This window comes from Ranitomeya variabilis, chromosome 2, assembly GCF_051348905.1.
Source record: "Ranitomeya variabilis isolate aRanVar5 chromosome 2, aRanVar5.hap1, whole genome shotgun sequence".
Taxonomy (NCBI): Eukaryota; Metazoa; Chordata; class Amphibia; order Anura; family Dendrobatidae; genus Ranitomeya; species Ranitomeya variabilis.
This window is the reverse complement of record NC_135233.1, coordinates 358,924,728-358,948,382: the sequence shown is the minus strand read 5'-3', so window position 1 is coordinate 358,948,382 and position 23,655 is coordinate 358,924,728. Positions and strand designations below refer to the sequence as shown.

Sequence of the window (23,655 nt, the reverse complement as noted above, 5' to 3'; positions counted from 1 at the left end):
CTCTGTTTCCTTTTTGGCAGCGTTAATTAGTTTTTTACATAAAGTATTTTTATCCCTATAGTTTTTTAGAGCTTCAACGGTGCCATCCTGCTTTAGTAGTTTAAATGCTTTTTTTTTTTTTTTACTGTTAATTGCCCCTCACTGCCTACAGTGTCTATTTAGGATGTTCTAAAACATTTCCCATTTATTATCTGTATTCTTATTTCTGAGGACATTGTCCCAGTCAACCAGATTAAGGGCATCTCTAAGCTGGTCAAACTTTGCCTTCCTAATGTTCAGTGTTTTTCTGACTCCCTGACAAGTCCTCCTAGCGAAAGACAAGTGAAACTTTTCAATATTGTAGCCGCTATTTCCTAGATGCTCGATGACCTGCAGATCTGTTATTTTGTCAGGTCTATTAGATAGTATTAGGTCTAAAAGTGCTGCTCCTCTGGTTGGATTCTGCACCAATTGTGAAAGATAATTTTTATTGGTCATTAGCAGAAATCTATTGCCTTTATGGTTTTTGCAGATCTCTGTTTCCCAGTTAATATCCGGGTAGTTAAAGTCCCCCATAAAAAGGACCTCTTATGGGTTGCAGCTTCATTTATCTGCCTTAGTAGTAGACTATAGACTATAGCAATATTTTAGAAGCAGCACATTTTAGCTGCATCTATAATGCTGTGTTCTAATCATGCAGGTAAATTTGCATGTGTTCATTGAACCATGCGGATTCACCGCATATAATGAATTGCTATGGGTCAGACTATACAGTGGAGACTAGCGTCTTTGCTGCAGATAATTGACATGCTGCAGCTGTAAGGAGAGTACGAGGGCTACTTTGTGCCCCCATCTCCTTGCTCATGTTTCCTATGTCCCTGTAAAACTGGTATATCTGATATGTTTTATATTTCTATTATACTGTGTCATGCAATGCACATATGTATTGAGAGATATAGGGATAGTGTAGGTCTTATTCCAGTAAGGGGAGCACAATAGAGTAGAATAGGATAAGGGTTAAGTTAGACAAATAGGATTAGGTTAGTTAGGAGGGGCTAAGAGAGGGTTAAGGCCCCGTCTCACTTAGCGATTTACCAACGATCACGACCAGCGATACGACCTGGCCGTGATCGTTGGTAAGTCGCTGTGTGGTCGCTGGGGAGCTGTCACACAGACCGCTCTCCCCAGCGACCAACGATCAGGGGAACGAGTTCGGCATCGTTGAAACTGTCTTCAACGATGCCGAAGTCCCCCTGCAGCACCCGGGTAACCAGGGTAAACATCGGGTTACTAAGCGCAGGGCCGCGCTTAGTAACCCGATGTTTACCCTGGTTACCAAAAAAAACAAACAGTACATACTCGCCTTTCGGTGTCCAGGTCCCTTGCCGTCTGCTTCCTGCTCTGACTGACTGAGCCGCCGTACACTGAGAGCAGAGCGCAGCGGTGACGTCACTGCTGTGCTCTCACTTCTCACTGTACGGCCGGCAGTCAGTGAGAGCAGGAAGCAGACGGCAAGGGACCTGACGGACATCAGAAGGCGAGTATGTATTGTTTGGTTTTTTTTACATTTACGCTGGTAACCAGGGTAAACATCGGGTTACTAAGCGCGGCCCTGCGCTTAGTAACCCGATGTTTACCCTGGTTACCAGTGAAGACATCGCTGGATCGGTGTCACACACACCGATTCAGCAATGTCAGCGGGGCCTCAACGACCAAAAAAAGGTCCAGGCCATTCCGACACGACCAGCGATCTCGCAGCAGGGGCCTGATCGCTGGTACGTGTCACACATAGCGAGATCGCTATGGAGGTCGCTGTTGCGTCACAAAACTTGTGACTCAGCAGCGATCTCGCTAGCGATCTCGCTATGTGAGACGGGGCCTTTAGTTTCCAAGCCTCTTGGTGTTAGTCAGTAGAGTGTGAGCTGGGCACAAGGATAGGACAGTCGAGTCCAGGTGGGAACGTTTAAGCTGAGGAGCCCAGCAGTCCAGGGCTTAGAGCTGACAGTCACATGTAGTGGAAGAATATCTTAGCAGCATCAGAATAGTAGCAGCTAACTTCATGGGACCAACCCTGAATGTCCAAGCCTAGGGCCTGGTAAGGAATGGAAGAGCTATTTCTCGTCTTCACCTTTGGAAAAGGAAGCGGGTGGGGAACTCCTGAAGCGGGTTAGTCTGACCAGCAAGGAAGCTCCGGGACAGGCTGATCTGGCGGACATTCTTGGAGGAGTGAGGGACAGTACAGGTAATGAAATGGTGATATTCTGCGAAGTATCTTTTGCTGTTTCTGTGACTAAACTGGATGAGCTGAGTAAAATTGTTTTGTTGAAAATGAACCTGGACTCTGACTATCATTGCGTGGTGTTAAGGGAAAAGGACTCTTGGCAGTATGAAATGGACCCTGACATGCAAGTGAGTGAACTACCATGTGTTAATAGAGTGGAGGGCCAGGGTGTGCCCGTGCTGCCACTCTCAATCACGATCACCCCTCCAGCATCCGTTACACAGCATCAAATGGAAGCACAGTGGGAATTGGGTTTCCATAATACCATTCACTGTGCTTGTAACCAAGAACTCAGTGGTTTGGACACAGCGCAGGTGAGCTGCGCCCAAACTGCTGCTATTCCGGATTGTGGGTACATACTCATAACATATCAAACAATCTTCAGCTGTTATTTGGTTGTAATTGCAAAATAGATACAATTTGAATTTAATTCTAGATTGAAAAATATTTCCATTGTTACATTTTTTTTTAAATTCAGAGAAAATCCACAAAGAAATTGATGATGTAATAGGGAAAGATCGCTGTCCATCAATAGAAGACAAGAGTAAAATGCCGTATACAGAAGCCGTAATCCATGAGATCCAGAGATCTGCTGATATCCTCCCTGCTGGAGTTGCACATGCTGTCAGCAAGGACACAACCTTCAGAGGATTTCACATTCCAAAGGTAGAGTACGCTGCTCCTCTCAATCTTATGATCATGTTTGCCCACCTTTCATGGTTGCTATCAGGAAGAAGGGTAGTTTAGAGGTATGAAAAGAGTGCCTTCACAAATTGTCAATCATAGCCACACTCTCTTTTTGGGTTTTTGGCCCTGCCTGCACAAACTCCACCCAATCATCTCTCCAAGGATGTCAGGGACAAGATCATAGACCTGCACAAAGCTGGAATGGGCTACAAAACCATAAGTAAGATACTGGGTGAGAAGGTGACAACTGTTGGTGCAATAGTAAGAAAATGAAAGAAATACAAAATGACTGTCAATAGACATCGATGTGGGGCACCATGCAAAATGTCACCTCTTGGGGTATCCTTGATCATGAGAAAGGTGAGCGATCAGCCTAAAACTACAAGCTGGGAATTTGTCTATGATCTCAAGTCAGCTGGGACCACAGTCACCAAGAAAGCCATTGGTAACACATTATGTCTTAGGGTATGTTTCCACGTTCAGGAAACGCTGCGTTTTTGACGCTGCGTTTTTCTGCAGCGTCTAAAACGCAGCGTCCAGATGTTACAGCATAGTGGATGGGATTTTATGAAATCCAGACTCCACTATGCGTTAAAAAACGCATGCGTTTTTGCCACGAAAACGCATGCATGGTGCGTTTTTTCAAAACGCAGCATGTTGCTACTATGAGCAAAACACGCAGGCACACCGCAGGTGACCTGCCGGTGACCTCAGGTGCAGTTTTGGTCAGGATTTTACCTGCATAAAATCCTGACCAAAGCCTGAAGCAAACCTGAACGTGGAAACATACCCTTAAAGGTTTAAAATCCTGCAGTGCCCACAAGGTCCCCCTGCTCAAGAAAGCACACGTGCAGACTCGTCTGAAGTTTGTCAATGAACACCTGCATGATTCTGTGAGTGATTGCGAGAAGGTGCTGTGGTCAGACGATGCAAAAATTGAGGTCTTTGGCATTAACTCAACTCCTCATATTTGGAGGAAGAGGAATGCTGCCTATGACCCAAAGAACACTGTCTGCACTGTCAAACATGGAGGTGGAAACATTATGTTTTGGGAGTATTTTTTCTGCTAAGGGCACAGGACTACTTCACCACATCAATGGGAGAATGGATGGAGCAATGTACCATAAAATCCTGAGTGACATCCTCCTTCCCTCTGCCAGGACATTAAAAATGGTTCCAGCAAAACAATCACCCAAAACATACAGCAAAGGCAACAAAGGAGTGGCTCAAAAAGAAGCACATTAACCCCTTTCTGACCTCGGACGTACTATCCTGTCCGAGGTCAGAAGCCCCGCTTTGATGCGGGCTCCGGCGGTGAGCCCGCATCAAAGCCGGGACATGTCAGCTGTTTTGATCAGCTGACATGTGCCTGTAATAGGCGCGGGCAGAATTGCGATCTGCCTGAGCCTATTAACTAGTTAAATGCCGCTGTCAAACGCAGACACTGGCATTTAACTACCGCTTCCGGCCAGGCGGCTGGAAATAAGCGCATCGCCGAACCCCGTCACATGATCGGAGGTCGGCGATGCTTCTCCATTGTAACCATAGAGGTCCTTGAGACCTCTATGGTTACTGATGCACGGTAGCTGTGAGCGCCACCCTGTGGTCGGCGCTCACAGCACACCTGATTTTCTGCTACATAGCAGCGAACATAAGATCGCTGCTATGTAGCAGAGGTGATCGTGTTGTGCCAGCTTCTAGCCTCCTATGGAGGCTATTGAAGCATGGCAAAAGTTAAAAAAAAGTTAAAAAAATGTGAAAAAAATTAAAAAAAATAAAAGTTTAAATCACCCCCCCCTTTCACCCCATTCAAAATAAATCAATAAAAAAATTTCAAACCTACACATATTTGGTATCACCGCGTTCAGAATCACCCGATCTATCAATAAAAAAAGCATTAATCTGATCGCTAAATAGCGTAGCGAAAAAAAATTCGAAATGCCAGAATTACATTTTTTTGGTCGCCGCGACTTTGCATTAAAATGCAATAACGGGCGATCAAAAGAACGTATCTGCACCAAAATAGTATCATTAAAAATTCCAGCTAGGCACGCAAAAAATAAGCCCTCAACCGATCCCAGATCATGAAAAATGGAAACGCTACGGATATCGGAAAATGGCACAATTTTTTTTTTTTTTTTTAGCAAAGTTTGGAATTTTTTTTCACCACTTAGATAAAAAAGAACCTAGTCATGTTAGGTGTCTATGAACTTGTAATGACCTGGAGAATCATAATGACAGCTCAGTTTTAGCATTTAGTGAACCTAGCAAAAAAGCCAAACAAAAAACAAGTGTGGGATTGCACTTTTTTTGCAATTTCACCGCACTTGGAATTTTTTTCCCATTTTCTAGTACAGAACATGCTAAAACCAATGATGTTGTTCAAAAGTACAACTCGTCCCGCAAAAAATAAGCCCTCACATGGCCCTATTGACGGAAAAATAAAAAAGTTATGGCTCTGGGAAGGAGGGGAGTGAAAAACGAACACGGAAAAACGGAAAATCCCAAGGTCATGAAGGGGTTAAGGTTATTGAGTGGCCTAGCCAGTCTCCAGACCTTAATCCCATAGAAAACTTATGGAGAGAGTTGAAGCTCCGAGTTGACAACCGACAGCCTCAAAATCGTAATGATTTAGAGATGATCTGCAAAATGGAGTGGACCAAAATTCCTCCTGACATGTGCGCAGACCTCATCATCAACTACAAAAAATGTCTGACTGCTGTGCTTGCCAACAAGGGGTTTGCCACCAAGGATTAAGTCTTGCTTGCCAGGTGGGATCAAATACTTATATATAAAGCTGGGTACTAATCCAATAGGAATAATTGATATTAGCAATTGGATAAAACTTAACCTTTAATTGGTCTATATAAAATGGTACATACATGTAATTTAGACAAAGGACAATAGGATAAACACCCTTGTGCTAGTGCAACCAAACCAAACAGAAAAAAGGGAAGAAAAAACAATAAAACAATAAAATTGACAGTGACTGGGGGTCACAATGTATCAGTGGCCCTAATGCCAGGCTAGGGATATATTATCATAAGCAATACCCATTTGGTATAATACAACTCCTGTATATGGTAATGCACTGTCCCTTAGTGTTGTACAGATATTGTATACGTATTATACGTGTGTAACTAGGTAATAATCCAGGCTACATGAAATGATCAAATGGTACAATAAATTCCACGTGCCCCCATATGAAACCAAGATACTTCACATGAAAATATGCATAAAAGACAACCACAATGCTTATTAGCTCAGGGTATGTATACCAATCCCTGTTTTAGGAGCCTACATAGAATACCCTCCAGGCATATATCATGTCTATGACACTGTCAATAGTGAATAGCAGCAAAAAACAAGAGGCTTTTACAAGCAAATCATGACCTGAAAATGTGTCACTATAGTTGAATAAATATTAGGATCATGCTACCTCATGAGCATATGCCACGAGCGTCCCTTTAAATCAAAATAGTGAGGTCAATGTATTCCTGCACAGGACCCTATTACCAACAGGCCCTGTATGTGCAGATACATATGAAATGCAACATATCCATATATCGGATAGATCTCACCCAAAAGATGAAGAGAGTAACGTTGTCTCTCAAGGGTGAGCCAGCCTCTCTCCTATGCAGCGTCTCGGGAGAACGTAGACGGTTATTTTACAGAATGTGACACACGTGATGATACGCTATCATTGAGCACTAAAACCTTAGAACACAAGTTATTTAATGCCGCTGAAAGAGAGGTGAACTTATTTTGGACAAACAACTCATTAAAATCATACGAAGATTGTGGTAGAGTACCACGCGGCTTGAGAGTAATTAAAGATATGTCGCAATTTCACGATAATCCACAGTTTAAAAAGGAATGGGAAACAATCCTTTTAAAATGTTCCCAGGATCTCATGCATTTAGTACTAAGGCAAAACATGACCAATTATGAAGCAACAAAAATAGACCTAAGCAAAACTAAAGAGGAACTTAAATCAAGATTGTCAGAAGCCCAATGGACGGCATTAGAAAAAAAACTGGATAACAAACTGGTTAATCTCCAAACAGAAATTAAACAAAGGAAAAGAGACAAATTTATTTGAGATAAAGGAGACTTTGAGTCTGGAAAAATATTTAATTGGAATAAGCGAGGCCCAGGGCAAGGCAATCGCAGATTCATAAGAAAAACCTACAGACAAAAATCCTATATTTCTAAAAAAAACAAAAAGGATTATTTAACTACGGACTCTGACTCGAGCATAAATGAAGATTGTGCCTCAGATAACGATCATGCAGGAGCACTTTCATTACAACCACTCCCTTTAGGCGGTGGACCCGACGAGGAGGGAAGAGATACCGCATCCAAAACGCTAAGAAAAGGGAAAAGGAAGCAAGTCTCTTGGAGACCGTCGACATAGAAGAAATATCATCTAATACAGTGATTAATTTGACTGATCACGTTTTGAATACGTCCCATCATTTGGTCTTATCAAAGGGTTTAAATTTTTGTCTCCCCGAATGTTTCGATCCGGTTGAATTTAAAATTGATCTATATAAAGCAGTGAGAAAGATACACCTGTATAAAATGTATAAAACAGTAAAAAATGAAGGTAGAACTACTCCAGCTGGAGAAGTTCCGCGTCAAGTGGGCCCTTTGGGTTTTATGGTATCAGATAGCCACATAAATAACACACAGGAAGATGCTTTACTTTTATTGGGTATAACAGATCCTTCAGTTGAAATAACGCAAGCCCGTAGTAATTTAATTGAACCTTTCATGGGAGGAGTCAAATCTTCCTTTATGCCACCTGTCTCTCCGGGCAACCCTGTTGATATATTTGAGGCACAAGTGAATAAAGATATGGAGGCTCTGATATATCAGACCACTCCACCTAATTTAACAATTCCAGAATTAGAAGCCCTCAAGGAAATACAGGGTTGGCGAGACACAGTGGTACGGGCATCAGATAAAGGGGGCAATATTGTATTATTAACTAAGAACTACTATATGACAGAGGCCTTTAGACAATTAATGGATGTTACCACCTATAAAAAGATCACGAATGACCCCACATTAAAATATCAAAATGAACTCAGATCATTGCTAAGAGAACATGTTGAGAAGGGAATCATATCTAAAAAACAAGCAGAGAAATTGATACCAGGCTTTCCACAAAAACCACATTGGTACCATGTACCTAAAATACACAAATCTATTGATAGCCCTCCAGGAGGACCAATCGTGTCTGGGATAGGCTCCATCACGGAGCCATTATCCAGATACTTAGATTGGCTATTACGCCCGCTCTTACTAGATGTGCCATCGTATATCAAGGACACCAATCATCTGTTACGAGTTATAAAAGATTTTACTTGGCAGGAAACTTTTAGCTTAGCGTCAATTGACGTAGAAAGCTTATACACTAGGATCCCTCAAGATCTAGGGGTGGTTGTAATAAGAGAAATTCTACAAAAAACACCAACAGATGCTAACACAGTCAATTTCATCTGTGACAGTTTGACATTTGTACTTAAACACAATGCCTTTAAATTTGATGAGCATTGGTATACACAATGCGAGGGGACTGCCATGGGTACATCAGTCGCATGTACCCTGGCAAACCTCTATTTGGCATTTTTGGAGGACAAATATGTCTATTCTGAAACCAACCCGTTTTTGAGGCATATAAAACTTTTTATAAGATACGTGGATGACATCCTGGTAATATGGGATGGTACTAAAAATGAATTTGAAAATTTTGTGGATTTTTTGGGTAAAAAAAATACCATGAACATGAAGTTCACCTCACAATATGGAGATCAGCAATTGGAATTTCTAGATGTTAAATTGGTTGTAAGGGACGGCAATTTAGACACTGAAGTTTACCGTAAACCGACCTCTTCTAATGCGCTTCTGCATTACAATAGTGCCCATCCTTTTTATACCAAGCAGGCTTTACCATACAGCCAATTTTTAAGAGTAAAACGAATTAACAGTAACCAAAGGGGCTTTACAAAACAATCACAAGAGCTATATAAGCGTTTTGAAAAATGAGGTTACCCACGTCCTCTACTTAATGCGGCCCTAGCAAAAGCAGACAAAGAGGATTTCTCTACAAAAAGAACGAATAAAAAAAATAATAATGAGAAACGGTTCGTTTTTAGCTTTAAATTTGGTCCCATGGACACGTACATTAGATCAATAATTAGAAAAAATTGGCATATCCTGGGAAAAGATACGGATTTAACGGAGAGATTTGAAAAAGGACCATTGTTTGCTAGTCGGCGGGGTAGAAATATAAGAGACATGTTGGTGCGGAATTGCATTACTAATGACCGCTCAAACTGGCTAGACAAAAGTATCCCTAAAGGAAATTTTAGGTGCGGGCAGTGTAATTTCTGCTCGCAACATATAACAGGCAATAATATAAAAATAGGGCCAATTTTCCACACTATCAGGGATTTTATTTCCTGTAAAACGACACATGTAGTCTATGTCATATTTTGCCCTTGTGGCTTCTACTACATTGGAAAAACTATTCCCCCCCTCTATGTACGTGTAAGAGAGCATTTTAATTCAGTACAAACAGGAAAGGGTGTTCCCCGGCTGATTAATCACGTGAGACAACATCATGCAGGTAATACCCAAATACTCCGTTTTGCAGGAATTGCAAGGATACACTTACCACAACAAGGGGGAAATCTGAATCAGCACCTTTTAAGATGTGAAGCTAGGTGGATATTGCGCACATGCGCAACAGGGCCAATGGGCCTGAATGAGAGAATAGATATGTCTGTTTTCCTATAAAGTGTACTTTCAATAATACAGCATGAAATAATGGAAAGTAAGAGAAAAAAAGAAGAAAAAAAGATCTTTATTAATATATTACTCCTTAGTGTTCTTTAAGCTCATAGTAATCATTGGTATATCACAGTTTTTTAGATGTTTGATATATATGTAATTTTAATGTAATCACGTTCTTTGCTGACAGGTGTTTAATAGCACCCATGACGGAGGTTAGGGGGAGGTTACAATGGCTTAGATTCAACTATATATCCCACCTCCCATATCAGCCCGACATAGGGACCTGTAGAAGCGCAGCCGCGCGAAACAGCTGTTGTCCTTTCCTTTGCACGTTTTTTTTCCCTTCCCGCTTGTCATCGTTTTAATGTCCAAATAAACAGAAACATTGCACCGGACCCGTGAGTGTGCATCACTTTTTCATTTTGCCTTTAAATTTCAAAATATCTGCTGATCCTTACATAGGACTGTTAACAGCATCTCATGAGGAGAATGGTAAGGTGGAAGGTGACTGAGATTTTAGGAGTTAATTCATCTCCTCGAATGCAAACCACGGTCTAGGAAAGTTTTGCTGCTTGATCTCCTTTTAAAGGGATTGCAATATCAATAAGTCTACAGTCACTCTGTGTAACTGCAGACTTATAAATTCCCTTACGATGCAGGGATTCACCATTTTTTTTAGTTATGAACAGAGGGTATATATGTGTTATACATAATCCCAGCCAGAGCTCATCCAGTGGGCGTGGCGTCGCTTCCATATACTTGTATGAACTGAGGCAGCGCCCTCTAGTTGGCCACACCCACTGGACTGCTGTGTTGAGGACTCACTGCTACTCACTAAACTAGCAACTAGATTGCAACTTTAAATGAACTAGGCCCCATCCATCTACCTGCTTACTTCCAGATACCTAAGTGTTGTTAACAACCCTGTATTGAGTACTGCTGAATCATACATCTTAAAATTACTTAAAATTACTTGTATTAAAAAGTAACATCAAATCTCAGAGAGACAGAAGATTCTGGGAATATAAACTGATGATGACCTTTGACACTGTCAGTGCAGGAATGAATGTGTCACCTGGATTTATGTCTTTTACATCAATTAAGGAATTTGCTCCTCAGACTGTGTGGGGGCATCATAACATAGAACCAGACCCCAATCAGAGGACAATAAAACTTTCACACTCCTTATCTATGAACTGTTCCAATATTTATGAACATAACTGTTTACCACTCACATAATGGTAGTTCTGCTTCACGTCACCTGTCTCATCTATGGCATTTTTCTGTGCTGTGTTGTGCATAAATATGTGATTCTTCAGAATTTCTATTAGTCTATGCCTCATGAAGAGACCTGAGTAGTCTCGAAAGCTTGCAATTTGTTACCATCTTTTCAGTTAGCCATTAAAAGGTATCAACCACTGAGGACTCTCAATTCTAAATATTTTTTACATCTTAAAATAAACATTCACTTCCATTAAGCATTTAGCATAAAACATCCTCCGCTTGCTCCTTCTGGTCTTTGAGTTGGTCTTAAAATCAGTCTTTAGATTGGTCTTTGGATATTCTGTCACTGACTATCCTCACACATTATTGATGTCAATGATGTGTATTGTGTTCCAAATGACTAAGTGAGGTCTAGTCAAAGCCGGAAGACACAAAGATCAATCCAAAGACTGAAAGGGCCAAGCAAAGATGCTGTGGGATCTGGAGAAACCTCATAGCATATTAAAATGTCTTTTTGGGCACTTTTAATTTTGAATAAATTTCATTTGGACCGTATCGATTCTGCCCAAGACAAATTTTGGAAAATTCGTTCATCTCTACTACATAGGAATAACTAAACAGACCTCACTTTTAACACTTCCAAGTTTTTAGATATTCCTACTTTCACTTTCAGGGAAGCTTGGTGTTCCCAGTCCTGACTTCTGTTCTCAAAGACCCCAAACATTTCAAGAACCCAGAGGAGTTTGATCCTGAACGCTTTCTTAATGAGAAAGGTTTTGTTAAGAAGAGTGATGCCTTTATGCCATTCTCTACAGGTAAGATGTTATTACTTGATTGTATTTTGTGAATACTGAATTTAAGCTTCAGTATATAAAAATATTTTTATATGGTTCCTTTGACAGACTGGTATTAGGAAGATCAGAAATATTACTTGATATGATTTAGGAATCAATTATTTGTATGTTTTTAAACCCACTGAATTAATTTACATTTATCACATAAAACAGTGTAAGACATGACTCAAAAGTTTGTTTTGAACTGAGAAATTTGCGGCATCTCAGAAAAGTTCTGAGCTATTGTCTATGGTAGAAAGGTGCTAACCTGGCATGTCATGACTCGTAACCAGGATTATCAATTTGATTTTGTACTATTTATGAACAGTTTATCATCAATAAATCAAGGACACTCAATATTTTTTACAGACACATTGTAAAACCATGGTAAATCATTAAGATTATCTAATATAAATTACTGGCAATACATTGAGACTTTTGACATTATTGCGAACTTCTAAACATAAAGATGTTTTCCATGAATGATCATTTTTCTCCAAAAGCTAATTCTGGATGAAAATAATAAACTGAGCATTACTTATTTACTTGCTCCATTACTTTACTTGCTGCAGCGTCCGCACTTCACTACTTCCTTCAATGATTGCTTACAGGCTGCATAGCTGACTCCACAATGCTGACTTCACAAATGACAGTAAATGTCCAAGCTACAGCCAATTATTTGGTTCAGAGTTTTTGCTGATTTAGATGGCATGAGCACCAGAGCTTATTGTTTGGCTGCTGTAATCGTAATATCACCTCTGCAGCCTGTGAACTATCACTGGAGGCAGTGGTGAAGACCAGTGCTGGAACGCAGTAAGTATTTAGTTCTTCAATTAGAGTAAGACCCTTTAAATCATTCTTCAAACTGGATTATGCTAAAAAGAAAACAGGACACCTGCCCATCCATCCTCTGTTGATTTACAAAAAGGCAATTAAAAATGTTTTTTCTAAATCAAACAACCTTTAACTTGACTACTTATGGTGTTTGATTTCTCTGTTTTCTCAGGCAAACGTATGTGTTTGGGAGAAGGCCTGGCTCGCATGGAGCTCTTCCTCTTTCTAACCACCATACTTCAGAAGTTCACCTTGGAGCCCACTGTAGACAGAAAGAATCTGAGCATAAGACCCGAGCCCAACACCAATGCTTCAAGACCTCAGTCCTACCAGATGCATGTTGTCCCTCGTTTCTGAGCTGAAGATGCACTTATTGCCTAAAGGAACCTTAGAAGTTCTAGAACTTAGAAAACAAAAAAGCTGCTCTAATATTAAAAGATATAAATTGAAATAAATACAAAGATTGTATGCAAAAAATTATATTTTTTTATTCTATTTTTAGTATCTGTCATGCCTGTATGAGTGTACAAAATATCATATAACTCTCAAGAACTGTAATCATTTAATGCTAAACATTAAGCTTGTATAACTGTTTTATTTTATGCAAAGGAGTCACAACTTTGGCTAAGTTCACATCTACTCTGGAGGCTTTGTTTGTAGCTCGGCTATTTTGACCTGTAAAATAGTAGAACAATGATAAAGGCTAAACTGAGCACATCATAGTCAGCTGGGTCTGTCTGGTGCTGCTATTGTCCATCCTGTAACTGCCATTAATTTCTGTTCCTACAATGGAGTGAAACAATAGGTTAAACAGGATAAATATGAATGAAGCTTTGTTTTGCTTGTTACATGTGCATTATATTGGATAAAGTTCTGTCTGTAGGTATCTAATATTTCCCATGCAAATTGTTGATTATTTGATTGTGCATATGAGCAGCAACTCAATGATGTATTGACCAGTCACAAATTATCCAAAGTGGATGGGATAAAGAAAGATCAGGCAGATATCCTTCTCCATTTCAAATTCCTTTCCTTCTTAACTGAGCTGAACTATTAACCAGTTGATACATCCATTATTGTCAACAAATAACCATGACCATTATAGCCAATGGTCAATTTGTCCATGACAGTTAATTAATGAACATGACCATGACAATAAACTAATGCCCATGATAGTCAAGTGCCAAACATGCCAATGACAAAACAATGATCAAACTCTCCTTGATAGTCAAACTTTGAAGATTGTCTAAACCTTCTGTATCCTTGTTCAACCAATATGAGCTATTACTCTCTACTAAAAGCACATCTGTAATTTGAGTTTTTGGAAAATGAAGAAACGTAGACAAATTTAAAGACCCATTGAGTACTTTTAATTTTCAGATAGGTAACTAGCAAAAAAATGGATAATATTTTTGGATGGATTTGCAGGTTGGGTAGTGGGGAGAATCCCTACCTCCACTCTGGGTTTTGGGAGGGGCTATATGTCCACAATTCACCTTTAAAATTCTCAGTTTTGTCTATGGTGTATCAGTTGTTGTTTTGCCAGCTGCAGAGCAGAAGGCTCTGTGCAACCCAGGTCTGTGTGAAGTTAACACAGAGTCGGGTACCACAAATCTTCTGACGCATCCAAGAGACATGGCAGACCCACAGCAAAGCGTTAGGGCACAGACTGTTTTGGGGACCTGGCTCCGAACCGGAGGATATCGCTTACCTGTTTTGTGAGTTTTCTGGAATAAAGATATTTTATGTTGAACTTTCTTGGGTCCCTGCCTATCTGTCGCACTGTGTGAACACCGCTGCACTACAATATGTACTCAGCAATCAGCAAATCTGGGTAGTATTCAAAGAGAAGAGTAAGAGGAGGATGCAGCTACAGAATTCTCCATTGGAGTTTTGGCTGTCAGAGGGGTTGGTGTCATGTCTGATTAATCAAGGAGAAGTAGCCGGAGAACAAGATAGCTCAATAAGGTGCTATCCGGATAACAGTATAGAGCATAGAAGCAGTTTTGCTCACCTGGTTCGGTTGTGTGAGACACTACACTGAGAGGGCATAGATAAATGGAATCCCAGCTGCTGTAGTGCTACAGGTTGGAAAATCCATAGCAATGATGGATTAAGTAAGGAAAAACTCCTGATGTACTACATGTGTTTGATTTATTCTTTGATAGGATTTATGCCAGCAGTGCAGCAGACCTGTTTTTCCTACATTAATCCATGCCTGATTTATCATAGCACTCCAAACTAGTGACAGACCATTCTCCACCGATCCAGTACAAAGAGCCAGCTCTTATCTGTGAATGATGGGAGCCAGCAGCCCACTGAGAGCCACTTGCAGTTTCTGATTGACTCTCACTGGGGGTAAAATTAGTATGTTAGGCTACCGATGAAATCAGTCACCAGTTTTCACTGTGTCATGCTGTGAGGATTTTTCCATAAATATGGGTTTTTCTGCTTGTGAATGCATATTTAATGTGGATCAATTTAGTATCCAAAAGAGTCGGCTCTATTTGGTGATTGAAACCAATTGATTCTGCTCACCAAAAAGTGGCCTGACGATCACTAACCCTGACTTCACGCCAAGCTGAGACTGAGTATGCACTGACAGCAGAAGTATTACGCAACAGCTGTAACTCTGCACTTTACACTCGTCCAACCTGTTTTTATTGATTACATGTTGGAACACTGCCCTGTACTTGCACGAAAAATACACAAGCATAGAAAACAGAAGGAGCTGTAGGGGCTGAGGCTCAAGATGGCACTGACTATCTCAGCAACGATTCTCCTGGCTACTGGAGTCACTCTCCTTATTTATCTCATGAAATGGTGGGGTAAGGTCAAACAGAAGGACCTACCCCCAGGACCTACCCCTCTGCCCGGCTTGGGGAATATCCTTCAGATCAGCACTACAGAAATGCCACAGTCATTAATTAAGGTAAGAAAACATAATTTGTAATCTTACTCTTCATACGAAACTGGTCATATAGTGATTCCAACAATAACGTTGCTGTGAAAGTAACAGTAGTTCCAGCATAATCCAGCGATAGATAAAGGAAACCGCAGGGATTGTGAGCACTCTAGGCGAAATGCCGAGAGACAAAGAAACCCTATATTAAGGGTCACCTATCTAACCCAAGAAGATATATGAAACTGGCTAAATAGGATTAAAATAGATAAATTTCCGGGTCCGGTCGGCGTACACCCACGAGTACTAAGAGAACTAAGTAATGTAATGGACAAACCATTATTTCTTATATTTAGGGACTCTGTAGCGACAGGGTCTGTTCCATAGGACTGGCACATAGCAAATGTGGTACCAATATTCAAAAATAGCTATAGAAGTGAACCTGGAAATTATAAGCCAGTAAGTAACCTCTATTGTTGGTAAAATATTTGAAGGGTTTCTGAGGGATGTTATTCTGGATTATCTCAATGAGAATAACTGTTTACCTCCATATCAGCATGGGTTTATGAGAAATCGCTCCTGTCAAACCAATCTCATCAGTTTTTATGAAGAGGTAAGCTATAGACTGGACCAAGGTGAGCCATTGGACGTTGTATATCTTGATTTTTCCAAAGCGTTTGATACCGTGCCACACAAGAGGTTCGTACACAAAATGAGAATGATGGGTCTGGGGGAAAATATGTGTAAATATGTAAGTAACTGGCTTAGAAAGCAGAGGGTGGTTATAAATGGTATAGTCTCTAACTGGGTCGCTGTGACCAGTGGGGTACCGCAGGGGTCAGTGCTGGGACCTGTTTTCTTCAACATATTTATTAATAATCTGGTAGGAGGTTTACACAGTAAAATACATTTGCAGATGATACAAAACTATGTAAAGCAGTCAATAAAAGATAGCATTCTGCTACAGATGGATCTTGGTAAGTTGGAAACTTGGGCAGAGAAGTGCGGTATAACAATAATAAATGTAAGGTCATACACATGGGAAGAAGGATCAATATCACCATTACACACTGAACAGGGAACCACTTGGTAAATCTGACATGGAGAAGGATTTGAGAATCCTAGTTAATGATAAACTTACCTGGAGCAGCCAGTGCCAGGCAGCAGCTGCCAAGGCAAACAGGATCATGGGGTGCATTAAAAGAGGTCTGGATACACATGATGAGAACATTATACTGCCTCTGTACAAATCCCTGGTTAGACTGCACATGGAGCACTGTGTAGTTTGGGGCACCGGTGCTCAGGAGGGATATAATGGAACTAGAGCGAGTACAAAGGAGGGCAACAAAATTAATAAAGGGGATGGAGGAACCACAAAAGCCAGAGAGATTAGCTAGCAAAATTAAGATTATTTAGTCTAGAAAAAATATGACTGAGGGGCGATCTAATAACCATGTATAAGTATTTAAGGGGACAATAGAAATATCTCTCAGATTATCTGTTTATACCAAGGAAAGTGATGGTGACAAGGGGCCATTCTCTGCATCTGGACAAGAGAAGGTTTTTTTTGCCAATATAGAAGAGGATTCTCTACCATTAGGGAAGTGAAAATTTGGAATTCCTTGCATAAGGAGGTGGTGATGGTGAACTCAGTCAAGGGGTTCAAGAGAGGCCTGGATGTCTTCCTGGAGTGTAACAATATTGTATCTTACAATTATTAGGTTCTTTAGAAAGACGTAGATCTGGGGATATAGGCTGAACTGGATGGACAAATGTCTTTTTTCAGCCTTGCTAACTCTGTTACTATGTTGCTCTATAAAACCAATGTCATATTGGCTAATTTATCACAGTTTGTAACTCCTGCTCAGTTGGCTAATTACAGATGGCCATAAACAGGAACCTATACTCTCCTGTCAAACTTACAGTGTGAAAGAGAAAAAAAGGGGTATTTGATGCCCCCACTGCTTTTTTTATGTTGGGACTGATAAATACTTAAAAAGGGAGATATTTTGATGATTATTGAAAGTTAGACAACCTGAATCCCTAATTCCAAAAAGTTGTGACACAGTGTAAGATGAAAAAATTACAATATTTTATAAATCTTTTACAGACATATGTTATTTACAAAAGAACATAGAACGCAGGTAAATGAATAAAAGTTGGTAATTTTTACATTTAATTTAAAATAATTAACTTGTTTAAAAATTAATGGCAGCAAGACATCTGAAAACTATGTGATATGATTAACAAAAGTCTAGAAAAATAAGTGTTTCTACTGAAAAACAGCTAGAGTCAATTTTCAACTATCACATGATTGTATAAAAAAGAGCACATTAGAGAGGCAGAGTCTTTCAAAGCTAAGATGGTCAGAAAATTACTAGTCTATGAACAATTGCCTCTAAAAATCAGTTCATAAAAATGTTCCCCAACATAAAATTGCAAAAACTTTAAATGTCCCTCCATCTACAGTACATGATATCACAAAAATATTGAGAGATACTGTAGAAATCCATGTAAAGAAAGGTTGAGACTGGCGTTTAATATTTTATGCTAATGATCTACGGGTCCTCAGATGGCACGGCAATAAAAGCAGGTAAATCACTTTGTGGACTCAAGAATACTTCCATGTAGATGCTACACAATGATAGACATAGACTTAGCATAACCATTTTGAAGTTTTGTTGCTGCCATCAACTTCTAAATAGTTTTTTTTTCTAATCAAATGAAAATATGTCCAACGCTAAACTTCTTACCTGTGTTCTATGTTATATTGTGAATAAAATAAGGCTATGAAAGATTTCAGTCATCACTATCTTTATGTTTCACTCAGTATCCCAACTTTTTGGGAATTGGGGTTGTGCATTGGATATGCAGTACATATAACAATCTTCATTTTTATATATTATATAAAGAAAATATAAAATATTATATAAAATAAATATATATAATATATATGCAGTATATATAATATATATATATATATATATATATATATATATATATATATATATATATATATATATATATATATATATATATATATATATATATATATATATATATATATATATATATATATATATATATATATATAGCTCTGGCATAAATTAAGAGACCACAACATCAAAACCCTGTCATGGGCAGCCCAATCTCCAGACCTGAACCCCATTGAAAACCTCTGGAATGTAATAAAGAGGATGATGGATAGTCACAAGCCATCAAACAAAGAACTGCTTACATTTTTGTGCTAGGAGTGTGAGATTAGTGGAAAGCATGCCAAGACGTGTGAACACTGTGATTAAAAATCATGGTTATTCCACAAAATATTGATTTCTGAACTCTTCCTGAGTTACAACATGAGTATTGTTGTTTCTAAATGATGATGAACTTGTTTTCTTTGCATTATTTGAGGTCTGAAAGCACTATTTTTTTTTATTTTTTTTTTACCATTCCTCCTTTTCAGAAAAAAAACAAACAAACAAACAAATGTATTGCTTGGAAATTCGGAGACATGTTGTCAGAAGTTTATAGAATAAATGAAATATTTACATTTTACTCAAAAATATACATATAAAGAGAAAAATCAGACAAACTGAACACTTTGCAGTGGTCTTTTAATTTTGCCAGAGCTGTACATATATACAGTACAGACCAAAAGTTTGGACACACCTTCTCATTTAAAGATTTTTCTGTATTTTCATGACTATGAAAATTGTACATTCAAACTGAAGGCATCAAAACTATGAATTAACACATGTGGAATTATATACTTAACAAAAAAGTGTGAAACAACTGAAATTATGTCTTATATTCTAGATTCTTCAAAGTAGCCACCTTTTGCTTTGATGACTGCTTTGCACACTCTTGGCATTCTCTTGATGAGCTTCAAGAGGTAGTCACCGGGAATGGTCTTCCAACAATCCTGAAGGAGTTCCCAGAGACGCTTAGCACTTATTGGCCCTTTTGCCTTCACTCTGCGGTCCAGCTCACCCCAAACTATCTCGATTGGGTTCAGGTCTGGTGACTGTGGAGGCCAGGTCATCTGGCGTAGCACCCCATCACTCTCCTTCTTGGTCAAATAGCCCTTACACAGCCTGGAGGTGTGTTTGGGGTCATTGTCTTGTTGAAAAATAAATGATGGTCCAACTAAACACAAACCGGATGGAATAGCATGCCGCTGCAAGATGCTGTGGTAGCCATGCTGGTTCAGTATGCCTTCAATTTTGAATAAATCCCCAACAGTGTCACCAGCAAAGCACCCCCACACCATCACACCTCCTCCTCCATGCTTCACAGTGGGAACCAGGCATGTAGAGTCCATCCGTTCACCTTTCTGCGTCGCACAAATACAAGGTGGTTGGAACCAAAGATCTCAAATTTGGACTCACCAAAGCACAGATTTCCACTGGTCTAATGGCCATTCCTTGTGTTCTTTAGCCCAAACAAGTCTCTTCTGCTTGTTGCCTGTCCTTAGCAGTGGTTTTCTAGCAGCTATTTTACCATGAAGGCCGGCTGCACAAAGTCTTCTCTTAACAGTTGTTGTAGAGATGTGTCTGCTGCTAGAACTCTGTGTGGCATTGACCTGATCTCTAATCTGAGCTGCGATTTCTGAGGCTGGTGACTCGGATAAACTTATCCTCAGAAGCAGAGGTGACTCTTGGTCTTCCTTTCCTGGGGTGATCCTCTTGTGAGCCAGTTTCTTTGTAGCGCTTGATGGTTTTTTGCCACTGCACTTGGGGACACTTTCAAAGTTTTCCCAATTTTTCTGACTGACTAACGTTCATTTCTTAAAGTAATGATGGCCACTAATTTTTCTTTACTTAGCTGCTTTTTTCTTGCCATAATACAAATTTTAACAGTCTATTCAGTAGGACTATCAGCCTTGTATCCACCAGACTTCTGCACAATACAACTGATGGTCCCAACCCCATTATAAGGCAAGAAATCCCACTTACTAAACCTGAGAGGGCACACCTGTGAAATGAAAACCATTCCCGGTAACTATCTCTTGAAGCTCATCAAGAGAATGCCAAAAGTGTGCAAAGCAGTCATCAAAGCAAAAGGTGGCTACTTTGAAGAACCTAGAATATAAGACATCATTTCTATAATACCAAGTGAAGATGCCGCACTGAAAAGAGGAACTGTGCCTGTGAAGTGAGTGAACACCAGTCACCTACCTCACTGATATAAGCTGGCGTGTCCACTATGTTGGAAGGTTGGCTACTGCAGTTGTGTCCTCCGCAATATTGACAACATAATTTCAGTTTCACACTTTTTTGTTAACCCCTTAAGCCCCGAGGGTGGTTTGCACGTTAATGACCAGGCCAATTTTTACAATTCTGACCACTGTCCCTTTATGAGGTTATAACTCTGGAACGCTTCAACGGATCTTGGCGATTCTGACAATGTTTTCTCGTGACATATTGTACTTCATGTTAGTGGTAAAATTTCTTCGATATAACTTGCGTTTATTTGTGAAAAAAACGAATATTTGGCGAAAATTTTGAAAATTTCGCAATTTTCCAACTTTGAATTTTTATGCCCTTAAATCACAGACATATGTCACACAAAATACTTAATAAATAACATTTCCCACATGTCTACTTTACATCAGCACAATTTTGGAATCAAAATTTTTTTTTGTGACGGAGTTATAAGGGTTAAAAGTTGACCAGCAATTTCTCATTTTTACAACACCATTTTTTTTTAGGGACCACATCTCATTTGAAGTCATTTTGACGGGTCTATATGATAGAAAATACCCAAGTGTGACACCATTCTAAAAACTGCACCCCTCAAGGTACTCAAAACCACTTTCAAGAAGTTTATTAACCCTTCAGGTGTTTCACATGAATTTTTGGAATGTTTAAATAAAAATGAACATTTAACTTTTTTTCACACAAAATTTATTTCAGCTCCAATTTGTTTTATTTTACCAAGGGTAACAGGAGAAAATAGACCGCAAAAGTTGTTGTACAATTTGTCCTGAGTACGCTGATACCCCATATGTGGGGGTAAACCACAGTTTGGGCGCATGGCAGAGCTTGGAAGCAAAGGAGCGCCATTTGACTTTTCAATGCAAAATTGACTGGAATTGAGATGGGACGCCATGTTGCATTTGGAGAGCCCCTGATGTGCCTAAACATTGAAACCCCTAACAAGTGACACCATTTTGGAAAGTAGACCCCCTAAGGAACTTATCTAGATGTGTGGTGAGCACTTTGACCCAACAAGTGCTTTACAGAAGTTTATAATGCAGAGCCGTAAAAATAAAAAATCATATTTTTTCACAAAAATGATCTTTTCACCCCCAATTTTTTATTTTCCCAAGGGTGAGAGAAGAAATTGGACCCCAAAAATTGTTGTGCAATTTGTCCTGAGTACGCTGATACCCCATATGTGGGTGTAAACCATTGTTTGGGCGCAGGGCAGAGCTCGGAAGGGAAGGAGCGCCATTTGACTTTTCAATGCAAAATTGACTGGAATTGAGATGGGACGCCATGTTGCATTTAGAGAGCCCTTGATGTGCCTAAACATTGAAACCCCTAACAAGTGACACCATTTTGGAAAGTAGACCCCCTAAGGAACTTATCTAGATGTGTGGTGAGCACTTTGACCCAACAAGTGCTTTACAGAAGTTTATAATGCAGAGCCGTAAAAATAAAAAATCATATTTTTTCACAAAAATGATCTTTTCACCCCCAATTTTTTATTTTCCCAAGGGTAAGAGAAGAAATTGGACCCCAAAAATTGTTGTGCAATTTGTCCTGAGTACACTGATACCCCATATGTGGGTGTAAACCATTGTTTGGGCGCAGGGCAGAGCTCAGAAGGGAAGGAGCGCCATTTGACTTTTCAATGCAAAATTGACTGGAATTGAGATGGGACGCCATGTTGCGTTTGGAGAGCCCCTAATGTGCCTAAACATTGAAACCCCCCCACGAGTGACACCATTTTGGAAAGTAGACCACTTAAGGAACTTATCTAGATGTGTGTTGAGCACTTTGACCCAACAAGTGCTTCACAGAAGTTTATAATGCAGAGCCGTAAAAATAAAAAATCATATTTTTTCACAAAAATGATCTTTTCACCCCCATTTTTTTATTTCCCCAAGGGTAAGAGAAGAAATTAGACCACAAAAGTTGTTGTGCAATTTGTCCTGAGTACGACGATACCCCATATGTGGGTGTAAACCATTGTTTGGGCGCATAGCAGAGCTCAGAAGGGAAGAAGCGCTATTTTACTTTTCAATGCAAAATTGACTGGAATTAAGATGGGATGCCATGTTGCGTTTGGAGAGCCCCTGATGTGCCTAAACATTAAACCCCCCCACAAGTGACACCATTTTGGAAAGTAGACCCCCTAAGGAACTTATATAGATGTGTTTTGAGAGCTTTGAACCCCCAAGTGTTTCGCTACAGTTTATAACGCAGAGCCGTGAAAATAAAAATTATTTTTTTTTTTCACAAAAATGATTTTTTAGCCCCCAGTTTTGTATTTTCTCAAGGGTATCAGGATAAATTGGACCCCAAAAGTTGTTGTCCAATTTGTCTGGAGTATGCTGATACCCCATTTGTGGGGGGGGACCACTGTTTGGGCGCATGACAGAGCTCGGAAGGGAAGGAGCGCCATTTGGAATGCAGACTTAAATGGATTGGTCTGCAGGCGTCACGTTGCATTTGCAGAGCCCCTGATGTACCCAAACAGTACAAACCCCCCACAACTGACCCCATATTGGAAACTAGACCCCCCAAGGAACTTATCTAGATGTGTTGTGAGAACTTTGAACCCCCAAGTGTTTCACTACAGTTTATAACGCAGAGCCGTGAAAATAAAAATTATTTTTTTTTTCACAAAAATTATTTTTTAGCCCCCAGTTTTGTATTTTCACAAGGGTATCAGGATAAATTGGACCCTAAAAGTTGTTGTGCAATTTGTCGTGAGTACGCTGATACCCCCTATGTGGGGGGGAACCACTGTTTGGGCGCATGACAGAGCTCGGAAGGGAAGGAGCGCCATTTGGAATGCAGACTTAAATGGATTGGTCTGCAGGCGTCACGTTGCATTTGCAGAGCCCCTGATGTACCCAAACAGTACAAACCCCCCACAAG

The 23,655-nt window shown here is 39.8% G+C and overlaps 2 protein-coding genes across 3 annotated transcripts in view; both read left to right on the top strand.

Moving 5' to 3' along the window:
* Positions 1-14,393, top strand: part of LOC143805908 (cytochrome P450 2C8-like) — a 47,246-nt gene extending 32,853 nt beyond the window's left edge. For both annotated transcript variants that reach the window (XM_077285662.1, XM_077285663.1), the window contains 3 exons: positions 2,739-2,926; positions 11,649-11,790; positions 12,815-14,393. In XM_077285662.1, coding sequence (XP_077141777.1) covers positions 2,739-2,926; positions 11,649-11,790; positions 12,815-12,999 — 515 coding nt within the window. In that variant the 3' untranslated portion in view covers positions 13,000-14,393. The remainder of the gene's footprint in view (positions 1-2,738; positions 2,927-11,648; positions 11,791-12,814) is intronic.
* A 943-nt stretch (positions 14,394-15,336) lies between these two features.
* The window catches only part of LOC143805906 (cytochrome P450 2C23-like), a 67,914-nt gene continuing 59,595 nt past the window's right edge, over positions 15,337-23,655 (top strand). The window contains exon 1 of the mRNA XM_077285660.1: positions 15,337-15,574. Within this exon, the coding sequence (XP_077141775.1) occupies positions 15,395-15,574 (180 nt within the window). The 5' untranslated portion in view covers positions 15,337-15,394. The remainder of the gene's footprint in view (positions 15,575-23,655) is intronic.